General features: G+C 46.5%; 1 protein-coding gene across 1 annotated transcript in view; it reads right to left on the bottom strand.

Moving 5' to 3' along the window:
• Positions 1-19,784, bottom strand: part of LOC122393880 (dimethylglycine dehydrogenase, mitochondrial-like) — a gene marked incomplete at its 3' end in the record, with an annotated part of 355,513 nt that overhangs the window by 196,274 nt on the left and 139,455 nt on the right. The window contains exon 4 of the mRNA XM_043390320.1: positions 3,452-3,559. Within this exon, the coding sequence (XP_043246255.1) occupies positions 3,452-3,559 (108 nt within the window). The remainder of the gene's footprint in view (positions 1-3,451; positions 3,560-19,784) is intronic.

Here is a 19,784-nt window from a genome sequence, read left to right as displayed (position 1 = left end):
CGTCACAGCTTTTCGTGAAATCCCCGGATGACTACCTAGTATGTAGGGCCTTGTACTGACCTCAGCCGTACGAAATTATTTGGAAACTCGGTTTCCAAAATTTGACTCCGGCCCTCGTGCTTCGCACTCGGGCCTACGTCAATTTTGCAAACCTCGTTTCCAAATAATTTCGTCGGCCCGGTCAGTAATATATATTCACAGCCCAAGGATGGCCATTGGCCAAAGGTTGGAAAAGATTTACCACATCAAGGCCATATATAGGCGTACCACATGCCGTACCAGCGCAACAGTTGATATTGTATTTGTTTTCATTGTTGGGCAGGGGCTGCGTAACAGGGCCTCGTCGAACATGTTAACTGGGGGGGGGGGGGGGGGGCAATTGCCTCCCCAGTCGAGCGGATTGCCCCCCCCCCCCCAGTGGCCAACATTTGCCCCCCCCCAGTCAAAACGTGAACATCTCACAAAATTACCTTCTCTGCAATACGTTTTTGTTCGGAGTCTTACATGGATTTAGCGAGAAACATTAAATTATTTGTTCAAAAACTGTTTATACTCCATGACTACGGGAAAAGCCAGAGTTTTGTGATTTATAGAGCTGAGTACCTACTGTGATTCTATGATTTTGCTACTGTGATTCAAGTAGCAAAAATTGTCAATTGGCAGCTGACCAGTGACCCAACTCGTGTTTCCGCCCCTCCCCCCCACTCAATCAAACCCCCAACACGGATAAGTATGTATGTTTATCACTGTCTGGTGGGTTATGTGGCCTTGGGTGGGGCAATGTGAGGGGGTAACACATTAATCTTAACTCTCGCCCGTATTGGTGTTTTTCCAGCCGCGAACGTATAGGGAGGGGGGCGTTGGACCTTGCCCCTTGCCGTTTCGCACCTGATCGAGCTAGAGCTTCGCGGAGAAAACACTAGAGAGCTAGAGAGTGTTGCCCGTCACGAGAGGACGCCGATGATACCTCATTTTAAGGTCCTAGGTCATCGGTTGACCTTCCAGGTCAGGTCAATGACCCAAAAGTCGGGAAAATCGCGGGACCTGTTGCAACGTCGTAGGGGAGAGCGGGGAGAGTTGTATCATGTCCAAGTTGTATCAGGGCGAATTGTGCCAAATTTATCCAATAGATAGCGCTCGTTGCACGACCAGCCGACGAGGTTTTCCGGGCGCCATCTTTCACTGTTCTGTCGTGTGGCTGGGTGGACGCGTCTCGGGGTGAGAACCGATTTTATGTTTTTTTAATGTCATTCTAAAAAAATGAGTTGCAAGAAAATGTGTGTTTTTGGCATTTAGATGTGCACGAATTTGAAAGATCTCCGTAGCGGTGGTGAGGGTAGGTTCTAAGGCTGCGTGAGTGAAAATGGATTTCTCCAGCTGTCCGCTGTTTTTGAGCACGAGGATGTTTTTTCCAAGATGGCGGCGAGGTACATGTTGTATCAGAGCCGGGTGGGGTATGTTGTAACATGTATGTATGTATGGGCATGTTGCTTTTGATCGCGAAAGCTAAGCCCTGTCTCGCGTTTGTAGGTAGCTGGTCAATACTCGTTCCATTTCGGCACAATGTGTTGGCTTCTTTGCTCTTAACGGGCCACTTTTGCATCTAGTCTGTTGATGTTTCGCTCGTTTCGATGTTTCGTTCGGATTGCATTGACCTAAGTTTGGTCTAATAAAAGTGAAGCCTTTGATTGAGCATATACATTGTATTAACCCCATTTAATGTTGTTATGTTCAAAACCAGTAGGAAGCACACTCCCTGAAACGTGAAATACCTAGTGATACAAATTACCCCACCATGTGATACAACTCACCCAAGTCATGGGGCAAGTTGTATCAAAAACATTGCTCTATTCGGCAGACCGTAGAAGAAAAACTGGTAGAGGTAGCGGAAAAGTTACTTTGCACAAAAAAGCAGAAGAATCAAGGAAGGAGATAGTATGGAAATAAAGAGTTTATCACGGATAGTTACGAGGTTATGGGTCTCGGAGTAAAAACTGATACAACCCACCCCACTCTCCCCTAAAGATAATAATAATAATAATAATAATAATCCATTTATTTCGCACCGATATTTCACGGTACATATTCAACACATAACAATGCACACCAACACAACACACGAACATGCAGACATAGCACAGCTACGTTTTACCCATTAAGTCAGGCATCTAAGTCATTACATCTAGGTTACAAGATACAACTGTTATGTTTTTTTTCGGGGTGCTGATCACGAATATCATGTTAGTTATGAACATAGATAATGTCTTCATGCATTTAGGCCAGGTCGGGTCAGGTCAGGTCATCAATTCTACACATGTTGTGAAAATTTCAGACCAAGGTCATTCAAGGTCAGGTCACCAGGTCACTTGAAGTGACCTCACCTCATAAAAAGTTTCAATGTCTGTCATAGCTACACCGAGTGACCGATCGCTTTGAAACTTTCAGCGATTGCTAAGAGCAATAGCATGTACAAAATATTTATCTCAGAATTTTGATATCGATAACCTAAGGTCAGGTCAATTTTGCGACCTCCCCATTATAAGTCAATGGGAGAAAATTGAAATGCGCCTCTTTTAGACGAAAGACATTATAAACACTACCAAACACTGAATTACAAGTGGTTTAGACACACTGAACATGAAAATGGTGTCCGTGACCCCTGTTTATGCCCTGAGGTCATCTTAGGTCACGAATGGTATCTAACAGTTTTTCGCAAATAACTTTTAATAGATGCATGCTAGAGCGATGAAAACGCCTTAGATGTGTTCAGCTCGACGATACAGATCGACTGATATGCAACATGACCCTTTCCGGTCAGGTCATGACCTTGACCAAAGGTCAAAGTTGACCTAGTAACGCCCTTTCTGAGCAATTTTCTCAGATTTGACCTAACGTCAAATTTTCAAGTTGACCTTTCAAGGTCAAGTTATAGTTCATTCGATGCGTCTTGACGAGAGAAACACGATGCCGGTAAAAGTAAGCTCGCACAAGGCTTTGGTGAAAAGTTATTGCAGAAAAACTGCTTCCGAAAAAAATCGGTTATTTTGCAGTTTTTGCCCCCTGCCTGCAGGCAAAATCGTTGACGTTAGGTCAAATCTGAGAAAATTGCTCAGAAAGGGCGTTACTAGGGCTATCGAATGCGCTTTTCTGCGGCGCTGTAGCTCTATTGGTTCCCGAGTTATGCGTTGGCTTCTTGGAAACTTTCGACAATCGACCTGGAAATCGGCGAAATTTTGCCTTCAATGACCTCTGGTGACCTGACCTTTGACCTGACCAAAAAATTGACCAAAGTGATTTCGTCATTATTTTTGACGCTCTTTCGAATGCCGCCTTCCGCGTATCGCTACGTGGCCCAGGAGCCGAGTTACAAGGGGGTGTTCAAACACCCCCCCCCCAGCAGGGCGTGGAAATCCAAGACCCCCCAGCCGGGCGCGGGTTAAGTATGACTCACCTAAACTCATCCATGCGCTCGTCTTTGGTGGCCAGGCGGAGGCTGCCGCAGCGATGGAAGCCTACCTGCTGTCCGGTCTCCTTTTCAATTTGGGCGTACAGGTTCATGCTGGAACGGCCCAGAGAACAGGTAACATATTCGGCAGCACATGGTGAATCGCTAACGGTATTGTAGGCAGGGAGGGCGAGAAACAGAGACAGAGAGAGACAGACTGAGACAGACAGAGAGACAGACAGACAGAGGAGAAAGAGATGGTTGTCTTATTACGGAGCGAGCGAAGGGAGTGTATAGTTCGTTTTTTTTTTCAAAAGGACGCTGGCTCCAAGTTCCTTATCGAAGCTCTCACGTGAGTTTTGACAGCTTCAGCGTCTGGCCAAGAATTTCTTACCGAAAAAATATTCAATTTCAAATTGTGCACGGTAAGTACCCGGAAATTGTGCCTTGAAAAATTAGCATACTATGATGACGTCACTGGTGGCAGCAAGCACCCAATGTCCTTACGATGGGACAAAGTTTCGACGAATTTGGGGGAAACTTCGTTTTTCACTGTTGCCGAGGTTATAATCGAGTAAGCGGTTTCGTCCATGATAGTTATACGTTACATTGCAATACAAGTTCGACAGCATGAGGTCACCACTATGCTCATATCTGGTTCGAAAATGCACATATGGAAATTATTGGGAATACTTCACATGTTAAAATAAGGCGACGTTCGAGTTTCTCAGGTTCAGTTTTTGCTCGTTTTGCTCGCTAAAACGCGTGCTTTTTCGAAAAACGTACTTGGAGCCAGAGTCCTTTTGAAAAAAAACGAACTATATTGTTTCGTAGAATAACGTCCGAGTGAGGACGGCCGGCCGGCCGGCCGTGCGGACGCTTTTGCGAGGCTTATATCTCAGCAACAACTTGACCGATCTACATGCGGTAACTTTTGTAGGGTCGCTTTATTCCTTATCCCGCGAGTTGCTGGGGGGGGGGGCGTTAAACGCCCCCACTTTTTCGCCGCGCTATAGCATAAAAACGGCGCGCCGCAGGTGCGCCAAAATTTGGGTACCTCTAGGGAATTGATTGAAGTTTATTGTGACAAAGTTTTCAAAAATTCGGTCGGAAAATTTGTGAGATATCGAGGTTTTAGTGACGTCATGATTTCCGATTTTTCGACCAAAAACGGCATATGTTCAAAAAAACCTATAAACTCACGGTATAGACATACAGACATGTCGTAAACGCCATTAGACTGCCAATATCATGAACAATCAAATGGCTATCTTCGATTTTTGATTATCGTTCCGCATTTTCCAAAATCTTGAACTGAATCTTGGCAATTTCTCGTGACTACTTCATGACCATGATACATGCATTTCCTAAATTGAACTTTTTGAACCAAACACGTACACATATGATAAAACGAATGTCATCATCGTGTTCTATTATGCATTTCAGGCCCTGTGGAGCAGTCCTTTTCGGCTATTTTTCGCTGTATATGCGCTTGATTTTAACCAAACTTTGGCATTGGTAATTTGAGATCCCTACCTAATTTTTATTAACCTTCGCCCCAGTGGGGGGGGGGGGCATATGTTACCACCCTGTCGCGTTTTTTTCGTATAAATAAAAAACCGCGGCGCGTAGCGCCGCGTCGCTTGGGGTAGCTTTTGGTACATCAATTTTGGACAATGTGTGAAATTTTCGACCCCAGGTCATATCAGGTCAGGTCACCAGGTCAAGTTAACCCGCGCGGGGCTGGGGGGGGTAAATTTTACCCCCCTCGCGAATTTTTGCGATATCTCAAAAACGGCGGCGACTTTCAGTACCTTTTCTTACATCAATTTGACACGTTCCCTGAAAATTTGAGCGAAATCCGTCGGAAAATTTTTGAGAAATTGACGTTTTAGTGACGTCGTGTTCGCCATTTTCGCCTCAAAAACGGCAAAAGTTCAAACGCCGCTAACATCTTCATTTTTAAAGGAATCAAGACGTAACAAAAAAGGTTATACGTAATTTTACTTTGTCTATCAAATGGCTATCTCGGTTTTTTGAAAATTTTGGATTTTGGCCTAATTTTTTTCAAAAAACTAACTTTTTTGGGAAAATCATTATAAAATCCAAAATTTTGAGTCTATCGAAAAAACCGGAATATATGTCATAGAAATGGTCTATGTGCACCTACATACCAAATTTTAGAAGAATCGGTTCAAAAATGTGGGAGTTATTCAAAATTTTATGACGTCACGACACACAAATTTTTTGAAAAATGACTTTTTTGGAAGTTCTAGACCTCGTACGGAAACAAAAATAGCACCATTCGATTCGCCGTGAAAAACTGCATCAGATAGACACCTTTTTAGGCCTTAACAACCAACTTCAAAATTTGACCTCACTTGACCTGACCTTGACCTGACCTCGACCTGAAATTCATCCAGAGGTGGTCCATATCACTTATTGAGTGTGCCTATTGAATTCTATGAGTAAAATGACCCATAAAACATGTGTCGCACATGCCCTTTTCTATATTTTGTTTTTTGGTGACCTGACCTGACCTGACCTGACCTTGACCTTGACCTCTGAATGATATTGTATGCAACAAATATTGTCTTGGTAGCCTAAGAACACGTTTTGGGCGATCAGTCTCAGTCCATGACTCCATTCTTCGGTAACTACGGTGCAAGGCCGATACTGTAGAAACTTGCAATTTGTACCCTTGACCTGACCTTGACCTTGACCTCAAACTTTAAATTAAGTACATGTTTTTAGTAGTTCGTGATGAGAGCTTTCGATTGGCGTTTGAATTTTCCAAATCGGACCATTAGTTCGGGAGATAACAGGGGGGGTAAAATTTACCCCCCCCCCCCCCAGCCCCGCGCGTTCGGCTGGAGACCCCAGCCCCGCGCGGGTTAACTGACCAAGCCTAAAAAAAAGTTTGCAATCATGTCCAGCCTGCAGTGTTTGTCAGAGAGGTTTTAAACTTGGTGGATTACATGATGTTATGGGTGCCTACAATTTGTATATCTCGGATTTTTATATGCGTGACCTAAGGTCAGGTCGGTGGCGTGACCTTTCCATTATAAGTCAATGAAGAAAAACGAAAATGCCTCTAGATCCGTGTGTACGCATAGGAACAGTCCAAATATTTCAGGATAACAATGATTTGGACCACCTGTGACGACCAAGGTGTCTTTTTTGCTGATAGCCTCTTGAAAGGTCATCCGAGGTCATTTGAGGCTACAAACAGTTTTTTGCCAATAACTCTCGATTGGAAAAAGATAGAACGCTGGGGTTAGCCTCGTTGTGTTTGTCTTGCCGAGACGCATCGACTGATATGCAACATGACCTTTTCCGGTCATGTCATGACCTTGACCTGAGGTCAAATTTTGAAGTTGACCTTTCAAGGTCAAATTATAGTTCATTCGACGCGTCTCGGCGAGAGGAACACGATTCTGGCATTAGAAATGACCTAGCTTTTTTAGTCAAAAGTTATTGTCGAAAAACACTTATCTTAAAAGCAGCTATTTTTGGAGTTTTTGCCCTCTGGAGGCTAAACCGTTGACCTGAGGTCATTTTTTATTATAGCCTTATCAAAAGAAGAGTTCAAAAGCTATCGATTGCTTTTCCCAGCGTTTTTCTAGCTATCATAGTTCCTGAGATAATGGCATGTTTTCTGAAAAAATATAATGACAATTCGCAAATTTGACATTTGATGACCTCTGGTGACCCCAATATTGCTCTAAGATGAAAAATGACCGAAATACTTTCAAACGCACGCATTGAGAGCTATCGACCGCTTTTTTTACCGCGTCTTTCTAGCCCTCTTAGTTTTTGAGTTAGAGGTGGGTGGTAACATATGCCCCCCCCCCCCACTAGGGCGAAGTTGGCGGAGACCGCCACTGGGGCGCGGGTTAATATGGTCTATTAACAAAAAATGAAAAATAAAGGCACTTGTCATTGACTGATAATGTTAAGGTCGTCAGAGCCCTGCTTAGAGGCTAGCACAGGCTGGGCGCTCTCTCCCCTCTGATTGGTCGTGACGTTCTAGCACACTGCGGTTTTGCTCCGCCCACTTGCAGTCCTGCCTCGGGTCATGCCAGCTGCAGTCGCAGTCTGACCGGCCAGCGTGCGGGTGGTGCGCGCGCGGCGCGGTAGAGTTGCGCACTTGTTTGCATGTCACGAGCTTTTAATAAGTTGTTCTGCAGCAAATAAGGACGGAGGAAGAAGGAAAAAGGAAGAAGGGACAAATTGACAATGACACGAACGATAGACTGTGGTTGGTGGACACCAAACAATCTACGTAAGCGCTAGAGCAGAGACAGGAGACAAAGACGGTAGATGAAAGACAGACAAGATGGTAGACCAGAGACAAGTGACGGAGATAGAGATTATAGACGACAGACTTACAAGGGGGGTGAAGGATGGGAGATCATTAACTCTCGATATTGCATATCTACATTATCATATTAAGTCATCCTATCTTTCCTTGTTTTATTGTTTTTCGGCCTTAAGATCTACCGGGTGGCCCAGAAAAAAACGTTCCCAATTTTAAACAATATTTCTCAGAAAGTGATAAAGATACAACATTGAAACTTCCAATAGTCAATGCGACATATAGGGTGTTCACTAAAAATTGACACAAACTTTGAATGGCTGCATATCAAAAGTGAAGCATGCTATTACGATGCAACCTAGCATAGAGATAAAAGGGGACCTTTTTATCATATCGAGCATAAACTTTCACGGATGTAATGAAAACAGTGGCGTTGGAGGTCGTTTTAAACAAGGACTACCAAAAGCACATTGGCAGGCTTTCCCAAAATAGCACGTCAATGGGAGAGTTTGGCACGTACAAATACCTAATGAAAACTTAAAAGGTCAAAATTAGTTACATACCGTACAGTGGGACGAAAGTTCTAGAGGATGTGGGAGTCCGAAAAGCTGAAGTGGTGTAATTGTGAAGATATTGACCTGAGGAAGGGTCGGGGCCCCGAAAATGCACGTGGAGGGGCTTTTTGACACCTCACGGCGCAATGCTGCTGATCAGTAAGGTATTAACTGTGCCTAAGCGAAGAAGATATATCACACCTGAGACTAGGCTGAGTTACAACCGGCGCAAATGATTTTTCGAAGCGACTGGGAACAACATGAGGCCAGAGAAGTAAATATGCTACGGTCAAAAAAGGGACAAAAATTGCAGAAAAAAGTTGAACTATTAAAGGTAGAAAAATCATGTTTTTAGTTAAAGGGCGACAATTAACTAGACAATGGAGTGTACTGTTGTGATGTGATCGATGATATAAGGGCTAACGTCCATTTAAGTGTCAGCATGCAAGCTAACGCTGGATGCCGTGGTGTATGTGTTATTTCAGGGAATATCATCAGTTCGACTTTATTCCTCCAGACTGGTCCTTTACAACATGATACTTTTGAGCCAAGTGTATTATTAAGCACTAGAGGTTCATGCAGAACAACATATGTAACCAGAAGGTGATTTTCTGGTCCGACCTCGCGCCAGCACACTAACCAAGGGGCGCCTTGAGGGCCCCGGCCAATGTAAAAATTCCCATTGGAACGAGACCCGATAAGCCATTTTTCACGCCTGAAATTTAACAAATGAGTATCTAATGTGATTTGCCTAAAGCTATAACGTATGGTGGTGTCTTTCAATTTCATACAAAATATCAACTGGTTGCTCATTACCACCATCAACTGGCCAACATCACGGTCCACTGGTGCCAGAGCTTGTGACAACACTTCCAAGGAAATGTCCAAAAAATGACCTACAGGGATCAGGCAAATCTGTTGACGCTCTACGGCTTGCAGCAGATGCAATGTGCATTACAACAATGCCTCGTTTGTTTAAATCGGTACATTTTTACCGAAGATACAGCCTGCTAAACTTTGTCTCAATTTTTAGTGAACACATGGTATATTTTTAGTGAATGGTATGATTTTTATGTTATTCGGTCAATTACTTTTTAAACGGTTCGTGTTTCTAGCATGCCATGAAAAAATCACTTTTTGCTCTGATGTTTACCAAAAATGTGAGTGAACGGGCCACTTCCATCTCGGCACCACGGCCTACAGCCATTACTGCTACTGGCAACTAGTCTCATTGGTGGTTCAGGCCTCAGGGTGACACATCCCCTCTAGCTTTTTTCCTTATTCGGTCGATTTACTATTTGATCTTCTTGAAGGGAGGGCGATCAGCAGTAACCCATGCACCGTGCCACTCCTTCGCCTCGAAACAGGACTTGTGTTGAAACGAATAGCATCCATTAACACAACTTTGGCTTAGTATTTGAATATTTGGCACATAAGTGTGACAAAAATATATAAAATAGCAACACACGTGCTCGTATAATTCAAGCCGTTCTATTTTTTTTCTAACATGGTACGTCTAAGCCAATCATTACTTCCGTTCAACAACGGCAAAAAAAGCAAAAACGTCTTACTTGATTCAACATAAGATTGCTGGCTTGAAAATGATGGTACAGTGTTATAATTTGGCATACCAATGCGCAAAGAAATGACGCAAACTTGATGAAAATTTCGGCTCGTTATTTGCACTCGAATTTGAGATACAGGCCTCCAAAGTTCGGAATGTTTTTTTTTTGGGCCACCCGGTATGTATCAGCCATATCCTTAACCCTCGCCCGCACATGCCATTTTCCCATCCTAGAACGCACATGGGGGGGGGGGGGTTGCCACCCCCCCCCCCGCGCCATTTCGTTCCTGTTGGAGATAGAGCTTAGCGGTAAAGACCAAAAAGATTCTTTGGGAAGAGATGAATCCAATGATACCCAGTTTTACCTTCTCAGGTCAGTCATTGACCTTCCAGGTCAGGTCAAACTAAAAAGATTTGCTGTTTTGGATCACCGTTGGATATCAAGTGCGCTGCTTATCATATACCGATGACGATGCTGTTTCCTGGTGCCAAGCCAGCTAGAACCTCTTTGTCACACTACCCGACCAGATTTTTGTTGCTGAGGTCATTTCAGGTCAAGTTAGGTCAAGGTCAATTATATGTGTTTGTATGTCTGTGTGTGTCTGTGTGTATACTGATGTGTGCACAGATTGTTTTTGTGTCCATATTACATGAAATCATGATCTGAGAAGCTTTTACAAAAAATGCAGTCAAAAAACTTCACAAAAAGTAAATTCAGCTTGCCTAAAACGCAATTATCTTAGATGACCTAGGTTGACCTTGACCCTGACCTTGACACCTGTACATCGTCGAACAACATGTTCCATGATAGGTGGGAGGTAAGACTGGCAAAAAAGGCCGAAATCAAGGTGCCAAAAGCTCACAAGGCCCATGGCAAACGCAAGATGTTGAGAATTGGCCATTTGGGTCATGACATGGCCTGAAAAACAGGGTCATATCTCCGTAACCGAAAATCACAGAAACTTGAAATTTTCAGTGGACATCAAGAAAGGATAGAGGAACAGCTATACGAAAAATCAGCCTTTTAGCTCTAAAAATGTTGAGTACAGAGCAGAAAGACTACCTGGGGGCTGGCAACCACCCCCCCCCCCCCATGTGCGGGCGAGGGTTAAAGCCTTGTGGAAATATTATGGATAGATTGAATATTGTTATCCTCCCTCCAAAAAAAATTAAGTAAAACAAAAACGAAATACAAGTACATATGTTATGTGGATACCCTCACTGTCTGACCGCCGTTGCCGTTGAATGCCACATACGTGCCTAAAGACAATGCGGTAGATTCTGTCTCGTTACTCTTTGAATGCACCATGGCCTGTAGGAAAACGGGCAGCGGATCGAAGCTCGCTATAATTTTTTTGAAAATAATATGCTTTTAATTTTGTAGGGAAAGAAAGCATTCTGCTGGGCCCAGTTTCACCAAGTGGGGTAATTTCGACATGGGGTAGATTTCCATTCTACCCCATGGGGTAGTGTCGCCGACTCTGTGGCTCCCCGAAAATGGGCGCACGAGCCTATGCCAGAATTTGTTATAGGTCACGTGCCGAGGTCAACGAATGTGCGTAAAAATGATGGTTTCGAAAATGAGGTCGATAGAATTTGGCGAGTGTGAATACATTATGAAGTGATCCGGTAAATACGTTTCGATTCGCTCGTTTTAACACATCGATTTAAACGATCTAACGTAACGTACTCGTCCGTATCATCGGAATTGTCAAAGTAATTCGCGACATTTTTTGGTCCTCCGGGCCGGATCGCTTAACGTTCGATATCGTGAAATACTTGCGCTCGATTTTGCATGTCTCTGACGTTTAACGTAATGAGCATGAGGCATGCCCTTCTCGAGCTGTAACGTAAGCCTTTTGCACAGTCTGTTTTTGTAATTGTCTTTCCGACAATGGATAGTGCTTCGTTAAGAAAACTGAGAAGTCGAAAGAAGGCTCAGTTTACAAGACTGTGTAAACGGGCTGATACTTTGGTCGACACATCGGGAAGCCGAAGCCAAATCGAAGGCTTACTTTACCCACGAGCCGCTGGGGGGGGGGGGGCATAAAGTTGCCCCCCCCCCTTACGTTTTGTGAAATATCTCCGAAACCTGATGAGCTACGAACGTGAAACTTGGCATAGCTTCAAATGAATACCTAGGCAATGTTTGAGGAAAGTTTGGTGGTTGTAGTACCTAAGATGACGTCACAGTGACGTCATAAAGTTTTGTCGTTTTCCGATATGGACCGTTTCTGATGACGCTGAGCATGAAACTCAACTGTAAATGAACTAGACAGCACCTGCTGTCATCCTAAAACATCTAACTACACTTCCATCTAGTTTCTGACCAATAATCGACCCTTTATATTCGGTCCCATATATCTGATGTATCGTGAGGAATATGAGAGTCGCAAATCTATAATTTCACTTATGACGTCACTGTGACGTCATTTCAAATGGGATTGACACCAAATTTGAACACAACCTCGGCTAGGTATTCAGGAAGATGTGTGCGAAGTTTCGCTTCTCTATCGCTTCGCGTTGCGACGATATCGTCGCAGAAGTAAAGGGGGGCAACTATATGCCCCCCCCCCCAGCGGCCGGCGGGTGGCGCGGAGGCCCAGCGGCCGCCGGGTTAAAGAGCTTGATGAGGCTCTAGACGCTGTAAGTGAAGTGAATGACAGCTACACGGACAGCCTGAAAGATGACGACCGTGAAAAGGATCAGACCGAAGAATACATGACAGACGTCGAAGAAGCACATCAGAAGATTTGTGAACGCATTCGTGAACACTTAAGATCCCGTGGGGAATTAGCGTCGTCAGAGTCAGGAACAATCAAAACAACTTCGAAGTCACAGTCTGCTGTCTCCAGTCGGTCAAGTCGATCTGCGGCCGCAAAGGAAGCCGAAATCGGAGCATCCCTGAAACGAATAGAGCTCAGTCAGCTCGAACTACGGATAGAAGAAGAAAGAAAAAGAGACGAGCTGAAAGAGAACTTAGAGAGGCAGAGACGAGAGATAGATCGAGAGGCACGAATCGCCGAAGCCAGAGATGCTGCACATCTCGCAGCAAGAGAAGCGGAGCTGCGTAAGGCAGCAGAAAATGAACTTCAGTGGGAACGGCGGCACGATTTTGACGGCGAAAACGAACTCGCTGGACCTTCTCAAGAACAAGAACGAGTTGGAACAGCAGAAGAAGGACTTGCAATCGAAGCTGACACCCCTGTGGCTGATAAGTCTCAAACGGAAACTGGTAATCGGCCGGCGCCGGAGCTGACTCGGGGTCAGACAGCTACATCATGGATATTGGAAGCTGCGAACAGGCCACAAGACACAGAACCGCCGAGAAATGGTCACTCGGGCTATCGGAGTGTCCCGCAGATTCAGCTCCCAAAGTTTAGCGGTAAGGCCACTGAGTGGCCCCAGTGGATTGGCCTTTTTAAATCGCTCATCCACGACCAGCCAGGCCTATCGGACGCTGAAAAACTCGCCCATCTCCAGGCATCCGTAACTAGTCTGGCTAAGCAGGCTGTTGAAGGAATGATGTTCGATGCAGCGCTGTATCCTTCCGCTCTACAAGCTCTGATGAAACGATTCGGGAGAGAAGACGATATCGTGAGCGCAAGCCTCAGTGCCGTCTTCAACACGTCTCCAATGAAAAATGTGGACCCGGTCATGCTGGAAAAGCTACACGCCGCCGTTCACTCCGCGGTCACAGTGCTGAACACCATGGGTTTCCACGGAGACCTTAACAGTACTGAGAACCTACGTCGCATCATTTTCAAACTTCCGAATGACTTGAAAAGAGAGTGGGGACGTGAGGTCATCAAAATGGAGCCGGAGCGCCCAAACATGACACACTTTGATAGCTGGCTGGGACTGCAAGTTCGAATCGCAATGGCCGTTCCTGCTCAGCCGCAAGATCGCAACATGGCACGCCCCAGTTCTGACTTCAGGCGCGCGCCCCGCACTCACTCGACATCGGTTGCTGTAACGACGACTCCTGAGGTCAGCGACAAGAGCGCAACACGTCGACAGCAAGTCAGTCACAACGAGCAGCCCTGCTGCTGTGGGGAGCGACACGATCTCGCCGTTTGTCCGTCCTTCCTGCAAAAATCGCCAAATGACCGCGCTAAGTTTGTCGCTGAACGCGGGCGCTGCTTCCTCTGTCTTCAGCCCGATCATCGGTCTCGACAGTGCCGATCCACGCAAAAATGCGGAGAGAACAGGTGCCAGGGAAGGCACCATCCCCTGCTCCACGGCAGCGAAAGAATCTTCTCTCGTGCAGCCGGCACTGAGGAACGTTCAAACAGAACAGTGGCAGCAGCCTCAGGTCTCGGAGGGACGACACTGCTACAAATAGTACCTGTGCGTGTACATGGCGAACACAGCTACATCGACACATTCGCCGCTCACTGACGGGTGAATCGGAGTCGCTCCGTCTTAACAGTATCGAAGGAGCCGGGCCACAGAGAATCGCTCTGAGAACGTCCATGAAAATCACCCCCCTGGCTCGGGAATCGGAAGAAACAGAAGTCATGGCAAATGAAGTGTGGACAGTACCGAGGCTGAATATTCCCGTGCCATACATCAGCAGCTCAGCACGTTCGCAGTGGCGTCATGTGGAGGGGCTTGACGTCACGCTTCCGAGGCCAGAGCAGGTGGAGGTCCTTCTTGGAGCAAACATTATCGAAGGAATCATCCAGCGCGAGGTTCGAATCGGAGAGCCTGGCCAGCCTGTGGCCATAAAGACGCACTTTGGATGGGCTTTGACCGGAACGATAACAAACCTCGTTCCATCGTCAGAACATCACGTGATGCATGTTCATCGGAGCCCAGCACAGGACCTCGATCTGACCAACCTGGTTCAGAAGTGGTGGGACATGGAGACTTTTGGAACAACACACTCCAAGGTGAAGCCTACATCGTATGAAGACCAAAGAGCTCTGAAAATCCTTGAAGAAACGGTCGAGCTGGTGGACGGGCGTCTTGAAGCCCCACTGCTGTGGAAAGACGATGACGTCTCGCTGCCGGATAACCGTCTCGGTGCGCTCCGTCGACTCGAGCGAACCGAGAAATCTCTCCATAGAAGTCCAGAGACAAGAAAGAAATACCAAGAAACTATCGAAAGCTACGTGCAACTCGGTCACGCCCGAAAGCTCGAAGAATCGGAAGTGTTGAAACCGAGCTCAAAACGCTGGTACCTGCCGCATCATGCGGTTCGCAATCCAAACAAGCCGGACAAAATACGGGTCGTATTCGACGCGGCCGCCAAGTTCAGTGGCACGTCCCTGAACGATCACCTGTTGACTGGACCCGATCTCCTGCAGGACCTACCTGGGCTGCTCATTCGGTTTCGTGAGCGGCCAGTCGCAATCGCTGGAGACATCGACCAGATGTTCCACCAGGTGCAAATTCTACAGCGTGACCGACCAGCCCTCAGCTTCTTGTGGAGGGACATGGAGCGGAACAGACCTCCTGACACGTATGAAATGAACAAAGCGATATTCGGAGCCAAATGCTCACCAGCAATCGCCAGTTTTGCACTGCAACTAGTCATCAAGAACGGCTCTGAGCTTACGCTCTCTCGTGATGAGGCCGCTGCAGTGGCAAGACAGTTCTATATGGACGATTTCGTTACATCAGAGAACTCCGTGGAGACGGCTAAAGTGAAGCTCCATACTGTCGTCAAACTGGTCGCTGAAGGTGGATTCAAGCTTCGGAAGTGGGTCAGCAATTCACGAGAGGTGATGGAGTCAGTAGCACCTGAAGACAGGGCTCATGCCAAAACAGATATGTCCATGCCGCTGCCGTCCGAGCGTGTCCTTGGTATAGCCTGGGATCCAGAGACAGACATGATCGGTGTTCATCGACCAGAAAAACGCACTGCCCCGCCTACCAAACGCGGAGTTCTAGCCACCACGGCATCGATCTTTGACCCACTCGGCCTGGTCGCACCGTTCACCCTTCGAGCGAAACTTCTCATGCAAGATCTCTGGAAACAGCAGCTGTCATGGGACTCTGAGCTGAATGAAAACGATACACATCGATGGACGGCATGGAAGATGGAAGCTGAGCAGCTCTCCCGACTGAGGATCCCCCGCTGTTTTGCTACGCCGGAGAGTGAAGTCGTTCGAAGAGAGCTCCATATCTTCAGCGACGCGTCGGAAGCGGCATTCGGTGCCGTCGGCTACCTCAGGCAGATCGGCTCGACCGGCACAATCGCCTGCTCGCTGGTGATGAGTCGGACAAGAGTGGCACCGCTGAAAATGCTGACCATTGTGCGGTTAGAGCTGCAGGGCGCGGTTTTGGCCACACGACTGCATGACAGCATACAGTCGGCCCTCACGATTCAAGTGAACCAGACGTTCTACTGGACCGACAGTGAAGTAGTTCTCGGCTATATCAACAATGAGGCTCGACGGTTCCAGACCTTCGTCGCAAACAGAGTAGCCGAGATCAGAAGCCGATCGGAACCATATCAGTGGAGGCATGTCCCTGGTTCCCTGAACCCAGCAGACGAATGCTCCAGAGGCCAGCCGCTTTCCGAGATCGACTCTGACAGCCGGTGGTTCCGGGGTCCAAACTTTCTCTACAGACCGGAAATTGAATGGCCTTCTGCTCCCAAAACGGCCCAACCAAGTGCTAGCGATCCTGAAGTCAAAACGGTGGGCTCCGTGACCGTTGGACAGTCAGTTCCGACACTGCTGGTCGACCCGGCTCGCCACTCGTCGTGGACCCGCTATAGGCGTGTTACCGCCTGGGTATTGCGCTTCGCCTGCAACTTCATCGCCAGACACTCAGCTCAGTATCGAGACTGTGGCAACAACGGACCACTGTCTGCAGAGGAGCTGCGACTCGCTGAAATCCACATCCTCAAAGCAACTCAGCAGGACGCGTTCAAGTCGGAAATCGACCTGCTCTCTCGTGGGAAGTCGGTGTCTGTCAGTAGCACTCTGCTTCAGCTTACGCCGCTGCTGGATTCAAGCGGAGTCATTCGAGTTGGAGGACGGCTGCAAGCAAGTCAACTTCCATTCTCAGCCAAGCACCCGGCTCTCCTACCAAGACGACACGAGGTTACTCGGCTCATAGTGACTTCAGTTCACCGTCAAGTGCTTCACTCGGGAGTCGACCACACGCTGAATGAGCTTCGGCAGGTGTACTGGATTCCGAAGGCGAGGAGCACCATCAAGTCATACCTACGAGGATGCGCCGTTTGCAAGAAACTGCGCAGCCGCCCCCAGGCCCCTCTGATGGCAGACCTGCCTGAAGCGAGATTTGATTCTCAGCACGCTTTCAGCTCAGTCGGACTGGATTTTTTCGGTCCTCTCCAAGTGCGTGTAGGCCGCAGGACGGAGCGTCGGTACGTCTTGCTTATCACCTGTCTGACGTCAAGAGCGCTACATTTGGAGACCACCCCGTCTCTCGACACTGATAGTTTCCTGCTAGCACTCCGCCGTTTTATCGCTCGGCGCGGGAAACCAGCTCAGATATTTAGTTACAACTGGAAAAGTTTCAAGAGAGCCGATAAGGAGATTCGTGATGCTCTCAGAAACTGGAACAACGAACAAATAAGCAACATGATGGCACAGAAGAACATCAAGTGGAGCTTCAACCCGCCTGGCAGTCCTCACATGGGTGGATGCTGGGAGAGACTGGTGTCTTCAGTGAAAAGAGCACTACGCGTCGTCCTGGGCAACCAGCTCGTCACAGATGAAGTTCTCAGCACTGTTCTCATGGAGGTCGAGTTCATGTTGAACAGTCGGCCGCTCACGTATGTGAGCACCGATGCAGATGATCCAGAGGCCTTGACTCCGAACCATTTGATTCTCGGTCGCGACTCTCCCAGTCTCGCTCCAGGCATGTTTTCTGGGGAACAACTGAGTTTCCGGAGACGATGGCGTCATGCTCAGCAGCTTGCAGAGCACTTTTAGAAACGCTGGCACAAAGAGTATCTGCCAACCCTGATGAAGAGGACCAAATGGTCGCGAGAGAGCCGACGAGTTCAGGTGGGCGACGTTGAGCTAGTCACCGACAACAACTTGCCGCGTGGAAGATGGCCGCTAGCACGAGTGGTGAAGGTCTTCCCCGGTTCCGACGGTCGCGTTAGAACGGTGGAGCTGAAGACTAAGAGCGGCACATACGTGCGACCGGTAGTCAAACTGTGCGTATTGGATGCCTCGGATGAGGAATAGGATGTCCAAAGGTCAACGTTCAAACGCAGTGTTAGTAGAATGCGTTCATGCGATTAGTGCTATGTTTTGTATTTTGTAGCCGGCGCGCGTGTAGTTAACGACCGTTTCCGCAGTGAGGGGGGAGGATGTCGCCGACTCTGTGGCTCCCCGAAAATGGGCGCACGAGCCTATGCCAGAATTTGTTATAGGTCACGTGCCGAGGTCAACGAATGTGCGTAAAAATGATAGTTTCGAAAATGAGGCCGATAGAATTTGGCGAGTGTGAATACATTATGAAGTGATCCGGTAAATACGTTTCGATTCGCTCGTTTTAACACATCGATTTAAACGATCTAACGTAACGTACTCGTTCGTATCATCGGAAATGTCAAAGTAATTCGCGACAGGGTAGTATCCAGTTACCATGCCAAAATACCCCATGGGGTAGTTTCGGCATCTCTTGTGAATGTTTGCTAAGCAAGCAGCATCAGCAAAACAACGGAACGTTTTGATTGGTCGAGAATATCATTTCATGACGGCGTGAAATGAAGAACACATTTGATCTGGCTTCTTGTATTTGTCTACCAATCACCTTGGTAACGATGGCACCATGGCACCTCAGTATCCAAGATTCTTGCAAGATTCACAACTTTATGAAAGGAATGCAATGCACAACCACGAATCTTGATGGATAGGTTACAGAACAAAGGCATGTTTTATTATCGAATAGTATCGAATATTTTAAAATTAATAAGTGTTTTAGTAAATTAGATGTTTAGATTAGATGTTTATATTAGATGTTTTAGATTAGAGTAGATGTTAAATTAGATTAGATGTTTAGTGTTTTATAACTAGAATGTTTTGGTAAATAAGTGCATGTCTTAGTATCGAATACACCTTGCTTGGTATTTTTGACGACTTTTAACTATGAATCTTTTGGACCAGATGCTTTTTATTTCTAATGTGCATTACAAAATACATACAGTACAGATGCACGGCACATTTAACGCAACTTTCTTGAGATACGCACAACAGCGACAAAAAAAGATATGGAAAGTATCGAATCCACTTGGCCTGGTATTTTTAACAACTGCTTATTGCGAATTACTTGCACCATATGCTTTTTATTTCTAATGAGAATTAACTAGGTATGCACGACATATCCTCTTGCTGATTTAGGTACGGCATTTTTTATCTTGATTTCAGTTGTAAGCGTCTTGACATTTGCTGGATATTTGCACATTGACCGTAAGGCATATAGGTACTAGGGTGGCCATTTTTTTGCAAAGTAGATGGAATCCTCGCTCCTAGCCGCGATTCTGATGCATTTTTACATGCTGATTCCGATTCCGTCGAGAAAAGACCGAAATTCGCAAAAAATTTGACCCCTGCAAGCCTTTGAAAGTTTTTCAAAAAGTGAAAATCTTGACATGTCACTGCCTAGTCAAAAGCTGCGCTGCAGTTGGGCTGAAAGGGTTATATCTAAGTGAAACACTATATGTTGGCATCACAATGCCACTAAAACGAGCAAGCTAACACAATTAGTTTGGCAGCAGCGTTCAATAACATCCGCTCCCCTCGAGTCAATCTGCGTCTGGTGGCGGGTTTCGAACTAATGCTGTACAGATTTGCCGCTAGGTGGCAGCACTATTTGCTGACATCTGATTATTCGGTCGCTCGTTGTAATATCTTTGGCACGTTTTTTTACCATCTCGCTCTTGCCAAATGATACATTAACCAGTAATCT

Source organism: Amphibalanus amphitrite, unplaced genomic scaffold (assembly GCF_019059575.1).
Source record: "Amphibalanus amphitrite isolate SeventyFive unplaced genomic scaffold, NRLGWU_Aamphi_draft 000560F_arrow, whole genome shotgun sequence".
Taxonomy (NCBI): domain Eukaryota; kingdom Metazoa; phylum Arthropoda; class Thecostraca; order Balanomorpha; family Balanidae; genus Amphibalanus; species Amphibalanus amphitrite.
Note: the sequence above shows the minus strand (reverse complement) of the source record. Positions and strands in the feature narration are given on the sequence as shown.